At 42.2% G+C, this 13,036-nt stretch overlaps 1 protein-coding gene across 1 annotated transcript; it reads left to right on the top strand.

The window, feature by feature from the left end:
- The first annotated feature begins 981 nt into the window (after nucleotides 1-981).
- Nucleotides 982-10,173, top strand: RFXAP (regulatory factor X associated protein). The gene is made up of 3 exons (XM_062615375.1): nucleotides 982-1,647; nucleotides 4,404-4,511; nucleotides 8,672-10,173. Exons 1-3 carry the CDS (start codon nucleotides 982-984, stop codon nucleotides 8,780-8,782), a joined length of 885 nt encoding a protein of 294 aa, XP_062471359.1. The 3' UTR covers nucleotides 8,783-10,173.
- Nucleotides 10,174-13,036: the final 2,863 nt, after the last annotated feature.

Here is a 13,036-nt window from a genome sequence, read left to right as displayed (position 1 = left end):
TCATTTACCTGAATGACAGGAAAAGGGAGCTGTGTCAACTGCCAGAGAATAAATGGGGTCAGCACTGCTCTTTAACATGGGATGAACCAATGTGTGCCATGAGAAAGGCAAGAACACATGAGAGAGCACGAAGGTAAGAAAAATGAATGGGGGTAAGCAGTGGGTGATCAAGGAGATGGAGGTCACTAGTACATCTCTGCAGGAGTGAGGAAATTCAGTGCCTGTGACACAGGAGGAGGAAAAGTGGAGGGAAAGTGAAGAAAGGCATGATGGTTGCATTACAAGTAATGTTTTCTTGGAATAAAAATATAAAAAAAAACAAACTACATTGAACAGGGAAAAAATAGCTAAGATTACGGATACAGTACGCATTTACATTGCAGAATAAGGAGGTTTACTTAGGAATAATGTATTTGTATGGCACAAATGGGGCAAAGGTGGCCTTAGCTGCTCTGATGAACCTTGATGTACGGAAGAAAAATACCAAGAGCTATGCAGAAGTGAGCCAAGGAGAAAACCGACACCCAAATGATGAAAGGGCAAAGAGCAGTGAGCTGCAAGCTATGAGAGCAAGAGGAGGCTTAAGGCAATAAAAGGGTGTGAGAGGAAACCAAACTGTACCCCCGTGTCCCCACTGTGCAGCTGACAGTGGCTGGACAGCTGCAGCCTGTGCAGAGGGAATATGCACAGCCCAGAGACGGCACTTGTGCAGACCAACAGCTGGGTTAGCACAGCCATGACGGGGCTGCAGCGGGACAGGGGCATGAGCAGCTGACTGAGTTAAACCACACTGTGGCTGTCACATAGGCGCAGGAGGCTCTTTGCACTAGGTCAGACACGAAGGCTTCGTACCGCTACCGTACACGCGGCCCCACAACCAAGCCCCAGAGGCAGCTCCTCCACCAACCACAGCTCCACCCTCACCTACAAGCACCCAACCCCACCTCCCGCTCCCCCCGCGCAGGCACGCCCAGACCACGCATGCGCGCAGAGCACGCCGTGCTGCCGGCGGGATGGAGCGCGCGCGCGCGGGGACGCACATGCGCGGTGGGCGCGGCTTGCTGGCGCCGGCGCGCGGAGCCTGCGCCCGGGGGACGCGGAGCGGGCCCGGTGGTCGGCGCCCTGCGGGTCAGTCCCGGCGTCGCGCCCTCCTCCTCCGCCTCCTCGCCGCCGCAGCTGGCGCTGCTCGTGATGCAGCCGTGCGGCGGCGAGGAGGAGGCAGCGGCGGGGGGGGTGCTGCCTCTCCCGGTCGCCGACGCTTCGCTGCCGCCCTCCAGTAGCGGCGGCCTCATGTTATTCTATGAGCTGGGGGTGCCTGGCGAAGGCGAGGCCGAGGCCGGGGAGGAGGCCGAGGCGGCGGGCGGCGAGAGCACGGCCAGCCCAGAAGAGCTGGAGGAAGAGGAGGCGACGGCGGCGGTGGCTTCGAGCTGCGAAACTGCGGCGGCACCGGCGGGCGGCAGCGGCTGCAAGAGCTGCACCTACCAAGGCTGCAGCGAGACCACCACGCAGGTGGTGAAGCAGCGCAAGCCCTGGATGTGCAAGCGCCACCGCAACAAGATCTACAAGGATAAGTACAAGCGCAAGAAGAGCGACCAGGCCCTTGGGGGCGGCGGGGCGGCCGCGGCGGGGGCCGGCCCGCGGGCCGAGGTGAGGCACCGGCGGCTGGTGGGGTGGGCGGCATGGGGCTTCCTGTGGAAAACTCGTTTTTTAATGACCGGAGTCATAGAATCACAGATTGGTTTAGGTTGGAAGGGATCTTAGAGCTCTTCTAGTTCCAACCCCCTGCCATGGGCAGGGACACCTTCTACTAGATCTTAACCCTGTCCAAGTTCGCCTTGAACACTGCCAGGCATGGGCCATTTACCGCTTCTTTGGGGGTTTGAAATGGGACCATCCCGTTCAGAGGAAAGGAAAGAAATCTAGTGAACTCCTAGAGCTCGCTCCTATTTCTCCAACACTGGTTCTTTTCTCTTACCTGATACAAACTGCAGCAACTTGCAACTAGATAAGATTCTAGGAAAGAAGACCTTGCCGAAAGATGCTTTGCTGTTCAGTGTGTGTTTTATTTCACTGGATGGGAGATGGAAGTATAGATCTAAGAGAAATGTCAGGCGTCTTGCCCAGTTGGTACTGAAAGATGGGGGTTTACATTCAAAAAGGCCATTTGGTATTACATTATGTTGTGTATAAAAATCAGTTTATAGGTTCTTCAAGATACTTGTTGATTTACATATATATGTATAAAATTGCAGTTAAATATTTAGACCACTGGTAGGTCATACTTACTTTGGTAAGCTTAGGTGTATTACTTACATGGGGAAATATTGTCAGTGGGAGAACTGATGCTAGCCGTTAACTTTTCAGGTATTTTTTCCTATAGTTTGGGACTCAGCCGGGATAAAACAGTTTCTGATGGTCACTTGTACTAAGTTAGCATTTAAGATTTTGTATTCAGATAACTAGAAAGTGGGAAATGGTTTTATTTTGAAGGTGCTGGTTAGTTTGTGCTGGAAGGGGCAAGTGTAAAATAGTGGTTACTATTAGAATTAAAAAATCATGCCTGACACTCCTGCTAAACACAGCCCTTTTTTGTCAGCACAGCTGTCTGTGGAGTTACGTGTCTGGGAACTGTTACAACTGCAAACTAGCAATCAAAAAAAATTCCCCCTTTTCTGTTTTGTTTGTTGTTTGGTTGGTTTGTTTGTTTCTTTCATGTAAATATAATAATTAGCATACTCGGTGTCATGCCGAAGAAGCTTTTTTGTGTGGCTGTAAAAGCTGTCATCAAGCAGGTGTACAAGAAAAAGCCAAGCGTAGGTGATGCTGCTAGGGAATATTTTCTCTGCTTTTTTCAGCTCAGAGGACTTGCTGATATAGCTGTGGGCTTTCTAAGGTATTTTGTAACTCTAGGTAATGGCTGTCCCATATACTTTTTCAGACTTCCTGTTGAACCTTTGTAAACTCTCAGCATCCCTTACATTCTGATAGTTTCTTCAGGTCTGCTGCCTGGTTTGAAAGACTGTTCACTGATTTTGAACCTGGCTACTAACCTAATTTGCCAGTTAGCATTTACGTTAGAAAATATGGTAAACAACTAATTCCTGTTCAGTTTGTGACACTTGGTAGGCTTGCCTCTTGTTTCTTACCTGTAGTGAAAAGTTGTAGTGTGCTTGTTTCCAAGTAAAAAGTTATTACTTTTATCATCCTTGTTACTGTTTTGTGAACCTTCTCTACTTCTAGTAGCTACTTCTCTTTTAGAGGACAGACCAGGTACCGCACACAATATTCAAGATGTGGGTGAGTTCTAGATTTATATACTGGCAGGTTTTCACCTTTCTCTCTTTTCCTTGTAACTCATTGTGCTCAGTTCATGATGTGTATACACAAATACTTATGCTAATTTAGAAAAGAGGACTTTATGAGGGAAGGGTAAAATTGCTGCATTTTGTAGTGATGCATTAAGACTTTTTGGTCTGTAACATGAAATAGTGCTTATTGTTGGAAGAGAGTGGGCTTGCTTCTCCCAGTTTCTGCAAGTGGAGGTTGCTTTGAATGTTATGGCATTGAAACCTGGACTTGCAGAAGAAAACAGGATATTTAGTGCTAAACTTCCTGCGTTTTTTTGCAGTGGTGTCTGTCAAAGCCCCCCAAGATACCATTGTCTTGTAGAGTCAGATTCCTGATAGAAGTTTAATTTTTCACTTCTGTGGACAGGATTGAAGTGAAAGACCCTGGGATACTTTGTTGTTGTTGTTGCTTGAATTATTTCAGGTCAGTAAGTTGTGGATTTAATATGCGTAGGATTCAACATTGGTTGAAATTTTCCAGACTATGTGTATTTTCTCTACAGCAGATTGCAGAGCTGTGTTGTTTAGAAGACGGTCTAATTCATGTGACCGGTGATTGCAGAAGGAACAGAATAAGCTTACAAAGAAAAAAACATGTAGATTCTACTGTCTCTGCCTGTGGCTTTGAAGAATTCATAATAGTGTTATGAAGTACATTTAGTTTTGCTATTAAAAGTATTATTGTCATTCCTACCCTATTGCATGTGATACATATAATTCACTTCCTTGAGATTGAGATGTTGTGAATGACTTAATTTTTAAGAAATGTAGTCAAATAAATTCAAACCACTAACTACCCATGGTAACCTGGTTAGTTGTGCAATTTAGAAGGCTAACTCAGCTGTGTTGCTTCACTGTTACTGATGAAATAGTGAAAGAAGATGCTAATTCTTGAATAGATCCATTTCCATTCCTGTTCTGCTGTTTTCCTCTGTAAATTAATGAAGCAAACATTATTTACTCTTGGGACTTTCTGTGGTGAAAAGTAAATATAGCATTATATCAGGGTTTATAGTCTCAGTTCTCTATTTTATTTTTTTTTTCTTTCATGCACAGGATAGTGTTGAAGGTTCTGTTTCTGTTACAAAACAGAGAACAGGATCCATTGGAGATCGCCCAGCAAGACCTACTCTTTTAGAACAAGTATTGAATAAAAAGAGACTGGTAAGTTTTGTTTTCTTAGCAGTTTTGAACTGAAATTAAGTAAAGACAGTGTAACAATGTTTAACTGTCACTTTTGTAAAGATATAAATTAGTTTAATGATCCTACACTACATGTGCATATTTCCAAATTTGAAATACACTGCAGGGCAGCTGTGTGTGTCTCAGCGTCTGTGTAAATAATACTAAGATGACTAAATTTAATGATTGCTGCCATGTTAACTGAAGTTGAGTTTTTTGGTAGTACTAAAGAGATGTAGTTATTTCTTTAGGGTAAACAGCGCTTATAACAAATGTTTTTAACTTGTTGAACCAGCTTTTCTGTAAAGCTCCACAATGCATGGAATTTAGGTCTCATGCAAGCTTGAATTACTGTAATGTGTTTTTGTCGTGATTTAAACCCAGTCAGGTAACTTGTTCACTCACTCCCAGTGAGTGGTGCCGAGCTGACAACAATCGAGGTCCGTGCCCGTCTCCCCCTCCCCCCTCCCCGCACCGGGGCTCTCCCCTTCCCCGCTCCCGGAGGAACGGGGAGGAGGATCGAGAGAGTGCAACTCCTACGGGTTGAGACAAGAACAGTCCAGCAACAAATCACCACCGCTACTATCAGCTAAAACAATGATAAGGGAAAATAACAAGGGAAGAGAATACGATACCACCGGCCAAGAAAGCGAGTTCCACCCGGAAGCCCCTGTCCTTCCGGGTAACTCTCAGTTACCCCTCACCCCGGGCATGACATGCTGTGGTATGGAATACCTCCCCAGCTAGCCCAGGTCAGGCGCCCCATCTCTGCTTCCTCACAGCTTCCCCTCCTCCCTGGCAGAGCATGAGCCTCACAGAGTCCTTGGTCAGGGTAAACATCACTTAGCAACAACCGAAAACATCGGCTTCACCAACACTGTTCTCAAGCTGGAAGTCAAAACACAGCACTGCACCAGTTAACACAAAGGAAAAACATGACTGCTACCCAGGACAGTTTTAAAAGTTGTAGGCCTATCATATCATGCTTAAAATTGGATATATATTTGTTGATAAAGCAAACTGTGTATGCTAGCAGTATGACTTGCAATATTTGCAGACTGCATGAACGGTGTGTGTTGTAAGTTGTCAAACACTTATGCTGTTCCTTTGAGTATATTTGAAGAATTAAGCCCAATGAAGGGAAATAAGTCAGTATTTAGTGTTCCTTTGGTGGCTTCATTACAACTTTCTGTACCTTTTTTTTTCTAGTCTCTTTTCTCCAAAAGCTAACAGGCCTGATTGTATTCTCTCTGTTAGCTCTGCAAACCAATTTAACAAGTCTTATGAAAGTGCTGCAGTGTTTGTTCAGAAATGTAAAAAGTCTTTAAAGAAACTGGGTCCGTCTTAAGTATACACCTACGTAGATTTATTTTGAATTCTTTCTCAATAATAGCACCTATTTAATGATTATGTCTAAAGTTCAGAAGAGTATCTGTAGCTCTTCAGTTTGTACAGGAAGAATACAACAAACTATGGAATTTCATTTTTTACATGTGTTGTTTTTCATGCCTCTCTTACTGAATTGTACCTTTTCCTGTCTGTTTCTATTCATGTGGCTTTAAATTTGAAAGATATTTTATTAATGAAACATTATTTTCTAGAAATATATCATCCAGAAGCTCTTTACATAGATGTTGAGAGCTTTTGCATAAATTATGTGAAGGCTTTTCAAAAATTGAGGTTTCCTTGCGGTATTCTCGTAAAGTGAGATTCAGATTCTCCTTGATCTGGTTCTTGTTTTTCTCTCTGCTTTGTTTAGTTTCTCTCATTCAGGATTATTTCTTCCAGAATTTCTTCTGTGTTTTTGCACATACCTACACAGCACAATGCCTGAGGGTTACATGGTGACAGTCTGTTGCATCTGGGGCTGTTCCAGATCTTGCATCCTTGCACAAGAAAGTTACTGCATGTCTGTCCTGGGTTCAGCAGTAGCATATACCTGACTGGGTTTAAACCACGACAATGTCACTGGCAGCTGCCTGCACTTTTATCACTTAGAAGTGCCAAGTCCTTTGTGCTTGCTCATAAGTGTCTTGCATGTGGTTAATCTCTGTGAGGAGATGCTTTTTTGGTGGTCCGTGTCTGCCTGGATGTGCAGCTTGCACTGGATAAAGATGTAGAAAGAGGCAAGGGGCTGAGAGGCAGCAAGTTGTGGATGGAAGAGCCTGAAACACCTTAATGTCACCAAACTGCACCAGATAAAGAACTACTGTTTGGTGAAGGGACTTGGTAAAGCAAATGTATAGTAAGGAAAAGGTGGCTGAGCTTCTGGTCAGTGAGCTTGTTTGTTGTTAGATACTGCTTTCAATGGCTGATCCTGTCCAGTGCTGCTGTAGGTGTGAGTTGTATGCAGAATGGCTGTCTTCAGTGATAATCTCAGAAGAATTGCTCCTACTAGCAATAAAGTTCTAGACCCTGGGAAGCTGATGGTCCTTTTGAATGTCGATCTGGATTACGGAGTTGCAGTACCTCTTGGTTGAGTTGTGGAAGTGACCATGCATAACAAGCAAGCAGTATAGGGAATTAATTCAGATGAAAAATAACCTTTTTCCTCCATTAAATTTTGGAAGGATCCCTTCCCAACCTGGTTTACTTTTTGGCCTTGCAAACACTTGTGCTGCCATTGAGACCAAGTCATTAGTCTTTAGCTGAAATAACTTTACTTTTTTAGCATGAGTATGACTTACCACCTGAATGTGACGATTCGCTGAACAGAGCGCCCCTCTGAGAGTGGGAACCTGCCCTTGTGGTGAGGCATGATAATGCGTTAGAATTTAAGACTGTAGATGGCTTGCATCTGCTTCTGTGAATTGTTTCTAAGCAGGGACATCCCTAATGGTAAGATACAACAATTTGAACAAAGAACTAAGCACATAGCTCAAAGTTCTTGAAAGCTAAAAGGTAACCAATAGACTGTCATTGTAGCCCTAACCCAAGTGTGCAGTAGGTTAAGAGAACTACAGTTATATAACTTAACCGAATTGTATGTCTGGGTGCTTTAGATAAAGTTATATCAAGATGAGAACGTAAAGTATAAAAAAATCCTGAAATCTACTGTGCTTTGAAGATGGGTATGGAGGTTTGAACCCCGACATGCTCCCGGCACCAATAAAGGTCTGTGCTTTACAGTGCATACTGTGATTTCTTTGAATCACCACCATGCAGGAATGAGAGTGAACAGCTACAGCAGGATCACAGACTGCAGCTGTTCAGGCCAGGAGCCAGATGCAAATAGGTTTAGATACAGTTGTCTTTTGACTGAAGGCAGAGGGATTTTTTTTAACTCATTCCTCATGGCTGGACTGATGTTTTGAATGTTGGGGAATTATTGAATGCCCAGTGAACACTGAATGTTAGAGTATGTCAAGTTGGAAGAGACCTGTGATGGCGACTCCTCTTGCAGGACTACCTAGAACTAAACCATGTGACTAAGAGCATCATCCAGAGGCTTGAACTCTGAGAGACACATGAGCTTTGCTGTAGAATTACAGTTATTTATTTATTATTTTGAGCTATCGGCAGTGGGAAATGTAGAACTCAAAACAAAACGAAGCACAGTGGAAAAGTGTTTATTTCAATATGTCATAAGATTACTCTTGTTTGCTATTTCTGGGTTTTTGTTTTGTTGGTGTGTTTTTTGTGTTTTTTTTTTGTTTGGTGGTTTTTTTTTTTTGTTTTCTGTGGTCATGTGTATTCTTTACATTCTGAATTTGCTTTCAGGATCTGTGTTAATGCCACTTCTGGTTACTTGCTGATGTCCTGAAACAGTTCCTAGATGCCTTTTTGTGAGCATGCTTTGTAGTTCTTCAGCATTTATTTGAACTCCCATTTATATGGGTGTACTGGTTTTGGCTGGGATACAGTTCATTTTCTTAACAGTAGTTTGCACAGGGCTGTGTTTTGGGTTTGTGATGGAAAAGGTGTTGGTGACACGATGATGGCTTAGCTATTGCTGAGCAGTGCTTCATCCTAGTAGAGGCAAATGAGCAAGAGGCTGTAGAGCTTAGTTGGCTTATTGAGGTTAAACCACAGCAATAGGTAATGTGCAAGTCGTTTTAATGAAAAAATATTATCATATAATCACTGTGGTAGCTATTTAGTGCATGTTCTTTAAAGTAAAGTCTGCTTTCCCTTTCTTGCAGTCCCTACTCAGAAGCCCAGAAGTAGTGCAGTTTCTACAGAAGCAACAGCAGCTGTTAAGTCAGCAGGCTTTGGAACAGAGGCAGCAACAGTTTCAAGGAGCACCCGGGTAATCAGAACAGATCAATGCCTGCAAATGGTGCTGAAAGAGGAATAGGATGTGTGTTTTATAGAAATACAAAGACTCTTGATGTTTAAGGGAAAGCGGAAGTTGCTGCTGTTATGTGTTTTACTTGTCTCTTGTTCGCACTTTTGAGGTGTGGAGCTGCTTAGGTGTCTGCAAACTTGTGAGCAAATCTGGAGGAGTCTATTTTTGCTTCTTTTTAAAATTAATTTTATTGTTTAGGATTTTAATAGAAATTTGTTTGTATCAGTAACGTTTAGCTGTACACCCTTTTCCTACCAAAGTCTTCCACTATATCAACATCCTTCTATATAAGGATTTACTGTTAAACAAGTCACTCTTTGATGACAATCATTGAAGGAAGTCAGTTACTTTCTATGGAAGTTGTGAAATAAAGTCCTGAATCTGAGCTGGTCCAGTGGCATGACCTAACAGCAATTGCTCAGGGATATGGCAAACTTTAGTGCATAATTCATTTTGCTGGACATAAGGCAAGGACAAGATGCCATCCAGAAGTTGATCCATTGGCTCAGAGAAGTGTAAATCAGGTCATCCTCCTGCTATATGTTCATTATGTACAAGTTAACTAGGTTTGAAATCATTGTCTGTGCAAACCATGTGAAAGAATTTGTGGTTAGAAGTTCCCAAAAAGGTAAATGGCAGAAAACTTTAGAAGAATTAGGTGGGACGTATGCAGCTGAAAGTTGGACCTTGTTTTGTGGATTTTTTTGCAAGGACCAGCCTCTTATACATGAAATATAACTTAGTTACAGATGAGAATATCACTCATTTTTTAGTGATAAGTTAAAATCTAAAGCTTTTCACTCAGAATAGCAAGTGCATCCAAACCCTAAAATGTAATTGTGTAATTGTTCTTTTTTTTTTTTTTTTCCTTTATGTAGCCCATTTCTTCTGAAAAAAAGTATAGTTAAAATTGTCCCATTAAGACAACCAGTATCTCATCAGCTCTAGTGCTAGACTTCCCAGGTCTTCAGCCAATTCAGGTTATTCTGTAAGTGGTGGGTTTGAAACTACAAACACTATTATGTAAGTGTTGAATCCCACCTTTTGTTTCAAAAGTGAAAGTTTCATATTAAACCACATTTCTGAATAGAGGTTATCTGAATGGCATAGGTGCTTATTGAAGTACTACTTTGATATTGCAGCAGTTCAGTCTGCTAAATGATACATCTTCAGGAGTATTTGTTAGTCTTATATATTTTTACAAGCTGTGCTTTGTGTTTGTATAGAACTTGTTCAGTAACAATTTATTGTATTTAGCATTGTGCAAGTTGTTCTTTAAAAAAGAAAAACTTTGTATCAACCATTCTGGACCAATGACTGCTTGAGTAAAATCTTTGATTTTCTTTAAAAAACAAACCTAAAGTCTGTCTTTTCTTAGTCTACTAAATTTGCATGTTAGTTGTTTTGCTATACTAAAATGGCTAACTCTGACTAGGTAGAATTAAACTTTTGCATTCCAAGGCTATTGTTTAGCTTTAAGTAAAATCACTCAGGTTTAAAACCTGACTTCTGTGACAATACATTCTTACTATATTTCTTTTTATTCCTTGAGCAGTTTGAGAACCTGCACAGCTGCAGGTCTGTCTGGTCCACAGCTGGGCTTCTGTCCTAGGGCAGTATTACTACTCACAACTGCCTGTTGGCTCAAGGTTGCCTCCTTCCATATTAGGATGATCAGCCCCTTGAACTTTCAAATCTACCACGGGACAGTGAGGAATACATATACTTTATAACATGTGTATTTTATGGAGTATCAGTTTCCAATCTTATAGTATCTGCCATCCCATTCTGCAGAAAATGTTGCTTCATCCTATTACTGATTCAGTGAAATCACTGATTCCTCTCGCCCAAGAGTGACTTGTATGAATAAAGTTTTTCTAAATGCTCTGGTTCCCAAGGTCACCAGCAATCGGACAAGGATCTGCAGCTTTCCAGGGCCAATCCGTTTCAAAGAGAAAAATGTGAGACAAGGGAAGAGCTGTTAAATCCGAAATATCTTTATTAACAGTAAAACACAAGACGTGAATCCCTTTCACAATAGAATAATTCCAGCCAAAGAAAATGAAGCTTATTGTTCAAACATCAGACTAAATATGTTGACTTCAGAATGCCTCAAATCAAATGCATCAGGAGGAATGCTGGGAAAATGTACACTTCATGACTAGTTGTTATATCTTTCTCAATATGACAGAGCACAGGCTAGAGTAGCTGGGCTGGTGGGAGGACTCTAAGATGCCCTGCTCTCTCAGGCTCCTGAAACTAAAGTATGTCTGAGATTTTCCATGCCCAAGAGGCAAGAGTCCAAGTAGCATTCTTTATACAGCAAACTACCCTGTTTTACAGAGTATCACTAACTGAATAATAGTTTGTTGTGGTGCAGATGTTTTGCTTTCATTCTGATGAAAAAGAGAGTGAAGAGTTGTTCAGACAGAAGTGACGCTGTTAAATCTGTCTATGATTCACGGTGCTTTTCTGTACCAGACTAGCTTGTACTTAACACAAAAATCTCCACACCTTGCTCAAATCCACCGTTTTGGACCCTTGACTGCATAGAAGTTACAGCCTTATGGCTTCATCGATGCACACAAAAAGGCCTGTTTCTTCATTTTCTTGTCTTGCTTCTCAGGCCCATTGGTATCACAGAGGTGATGCTGAAACGAGGGATTAAATTGCTAACACTGAGTTATCTGCTGAAAGTATGCTGTGGTACTTTTAACTTGCACTTAAAAACTATTATAAATAATTAAAATCTCCAATTGCTTGAGTAAGCAAAAAAACCTAATCTGAATGTGCATTATCTCTGCTCATCATTGTTTTTTCCCTTGCTCTCTTGTTTGCAAAGCTTCTCATGGACATAACTGTGAATTAGTAAGATTTAACACACACTTTAGCATCAAAAAACACTTTCAAACATGAGTGATCACTACTGTGACAGTGCAAGGTGTCTGAGTTTACTAAAGTTTTTCTAGCTTTTCTTTGCTGATGAGGTCTGTATTTAAAATTATTAACTGGTTGGTCTGTTTCTTCTATGCTATTCATATGCAATATTATTTGAATACTAACACAGAATGTAAAATAGCAGCATCCATGGATAATAAAAATGCTATGACTGAAGATCTGAAAACTGTTCACAATTAGCTGCAGCTATTCACATTGGCTATAACGGAAGAGTAAGTTGACTGGAGGATGTATTTAGTGGTTCTGTTTGCCTTGCAGAGACATGGCCTGCATATCAGATTGCAACAGGCACCAAGTTGCAAGTATGGCCCAGCTGCAAATGGAGGTGTCCCCTTGGCAAGATGCTCATATGCCTCACCTCTCTGGCAGGGAAGCACAGCATCAGTATGGCAATGGAATATAAGGCACACCCGGGCAAGCGGTTGGAAAGTCCTGGCGTGATCAGGTAACAGGGTTCTGGCGGCTCCTGGCAACTCTGGAGTTTCTGAAGAGTGAATGATTGGTACAAACCAAAGCCTGTATTTTGTGCTGCTGCACAGCATGGAGAAATGCTTGCCTGCACTGGAGACACAGAAATTTCTCTCTGCTGAACAAAGACTAAATGCCCGCTCAGGCTTTTGGTACCTCACAGGAAGATACTACCAGTAGGATGTATCAAGAAGCCTTGTTTCAGTGACTGCAATTAGGACTCCAGGTTGAGAAGCTTTTTATTCACAGAACTGAACTCTCATACAATCTCTCTCCCTGCTGCAAGATTGGGACCAACTCTTTATTAGGCTCTTTTTTCTGATGGTGACCTGATCTCTTAGTCACTCTCAGAGAAGCACACTTGTCTGTTCTTAGTTCCTGCTATGATTTTATAGCCAGGAGTCCCTGTGAAGGCTCCTGCTGATTCCATCTTCCCAGCTACACATGAAGTGAGTTGCCTTACTGCAATTCCCAGGTAAATGCTCTAATAACTCATGTCTTCAGTCATGCAGTTTCTGTTCAGACTGAAGTTTTCTTTGAGATGCACACAGTAGATGTACTTGGAGTGTTCTTGAATGACTGCCTCAAAACTGATCTCCTCATTAGTTCTACACTGAGGCAGAGTAATCTTACAAATGCAGTTTCCAGATGCAACCAGTCTGCTCCCTGAATCACATAGGACACTGTTTGTCCCAGTATATCTAATGGCTTAATCAGGAGGCTGGCACACTCAGCCAGACTGTGTGTACAGGAAGCACCAGCTCAAGCATTGTGGTACTTCAAGCTGCCCCTA

This window comes from Pezoporus occidentalis, unplaced genomic scaffold (genome assembly GCF_034315485.1).
Source record: "Pezoporus occidentalis ecotype Australia unplaced genomic scaffold, CSIRO_AGI_Poc_V1 ctg18, whole genome shotgun sequence".
Classification (NCBI taxonomy): domain Eukaryota; kingdom Metazoa; phylum Chordata; class Aves; order Psittaciformes; family Psittacidae; genus Pezoporus; species Pezoporus occidentalis.
Note: the sequence above shows the minus strand (reverse complement) of the source record. Positions and strands in the feature narration are given on the sequence as shown.

What these genes read in the sequence shown, in the direction of transcription:
- RFXAP (XM_062615375.1), top strand. Translation starts at nt 982, where the DNA reads ATGCGCGCAGAGCACGCCGTGCTGCCGGCGGGATGGAGCGCGCGCGCG. An exon ending in GGGCCGGCCCGCGGGCCGAG is followed by an intron (nt 1,648 to 4,403) that starts GTGAGGCACCGG and finishes TTTCATGCACAG; the next exon opens with GATAGTGTTGAAGGTTCTGT. An exon ending in TATTGAATAAAAAGAGACTG is followed by an intron (nt 4,512 to 8,671) that starts GTAAGTTTTGTT and finishes CCTTTCTTGCAG; the next exon opens with TCCCTACTCAGAAGCCCAGA.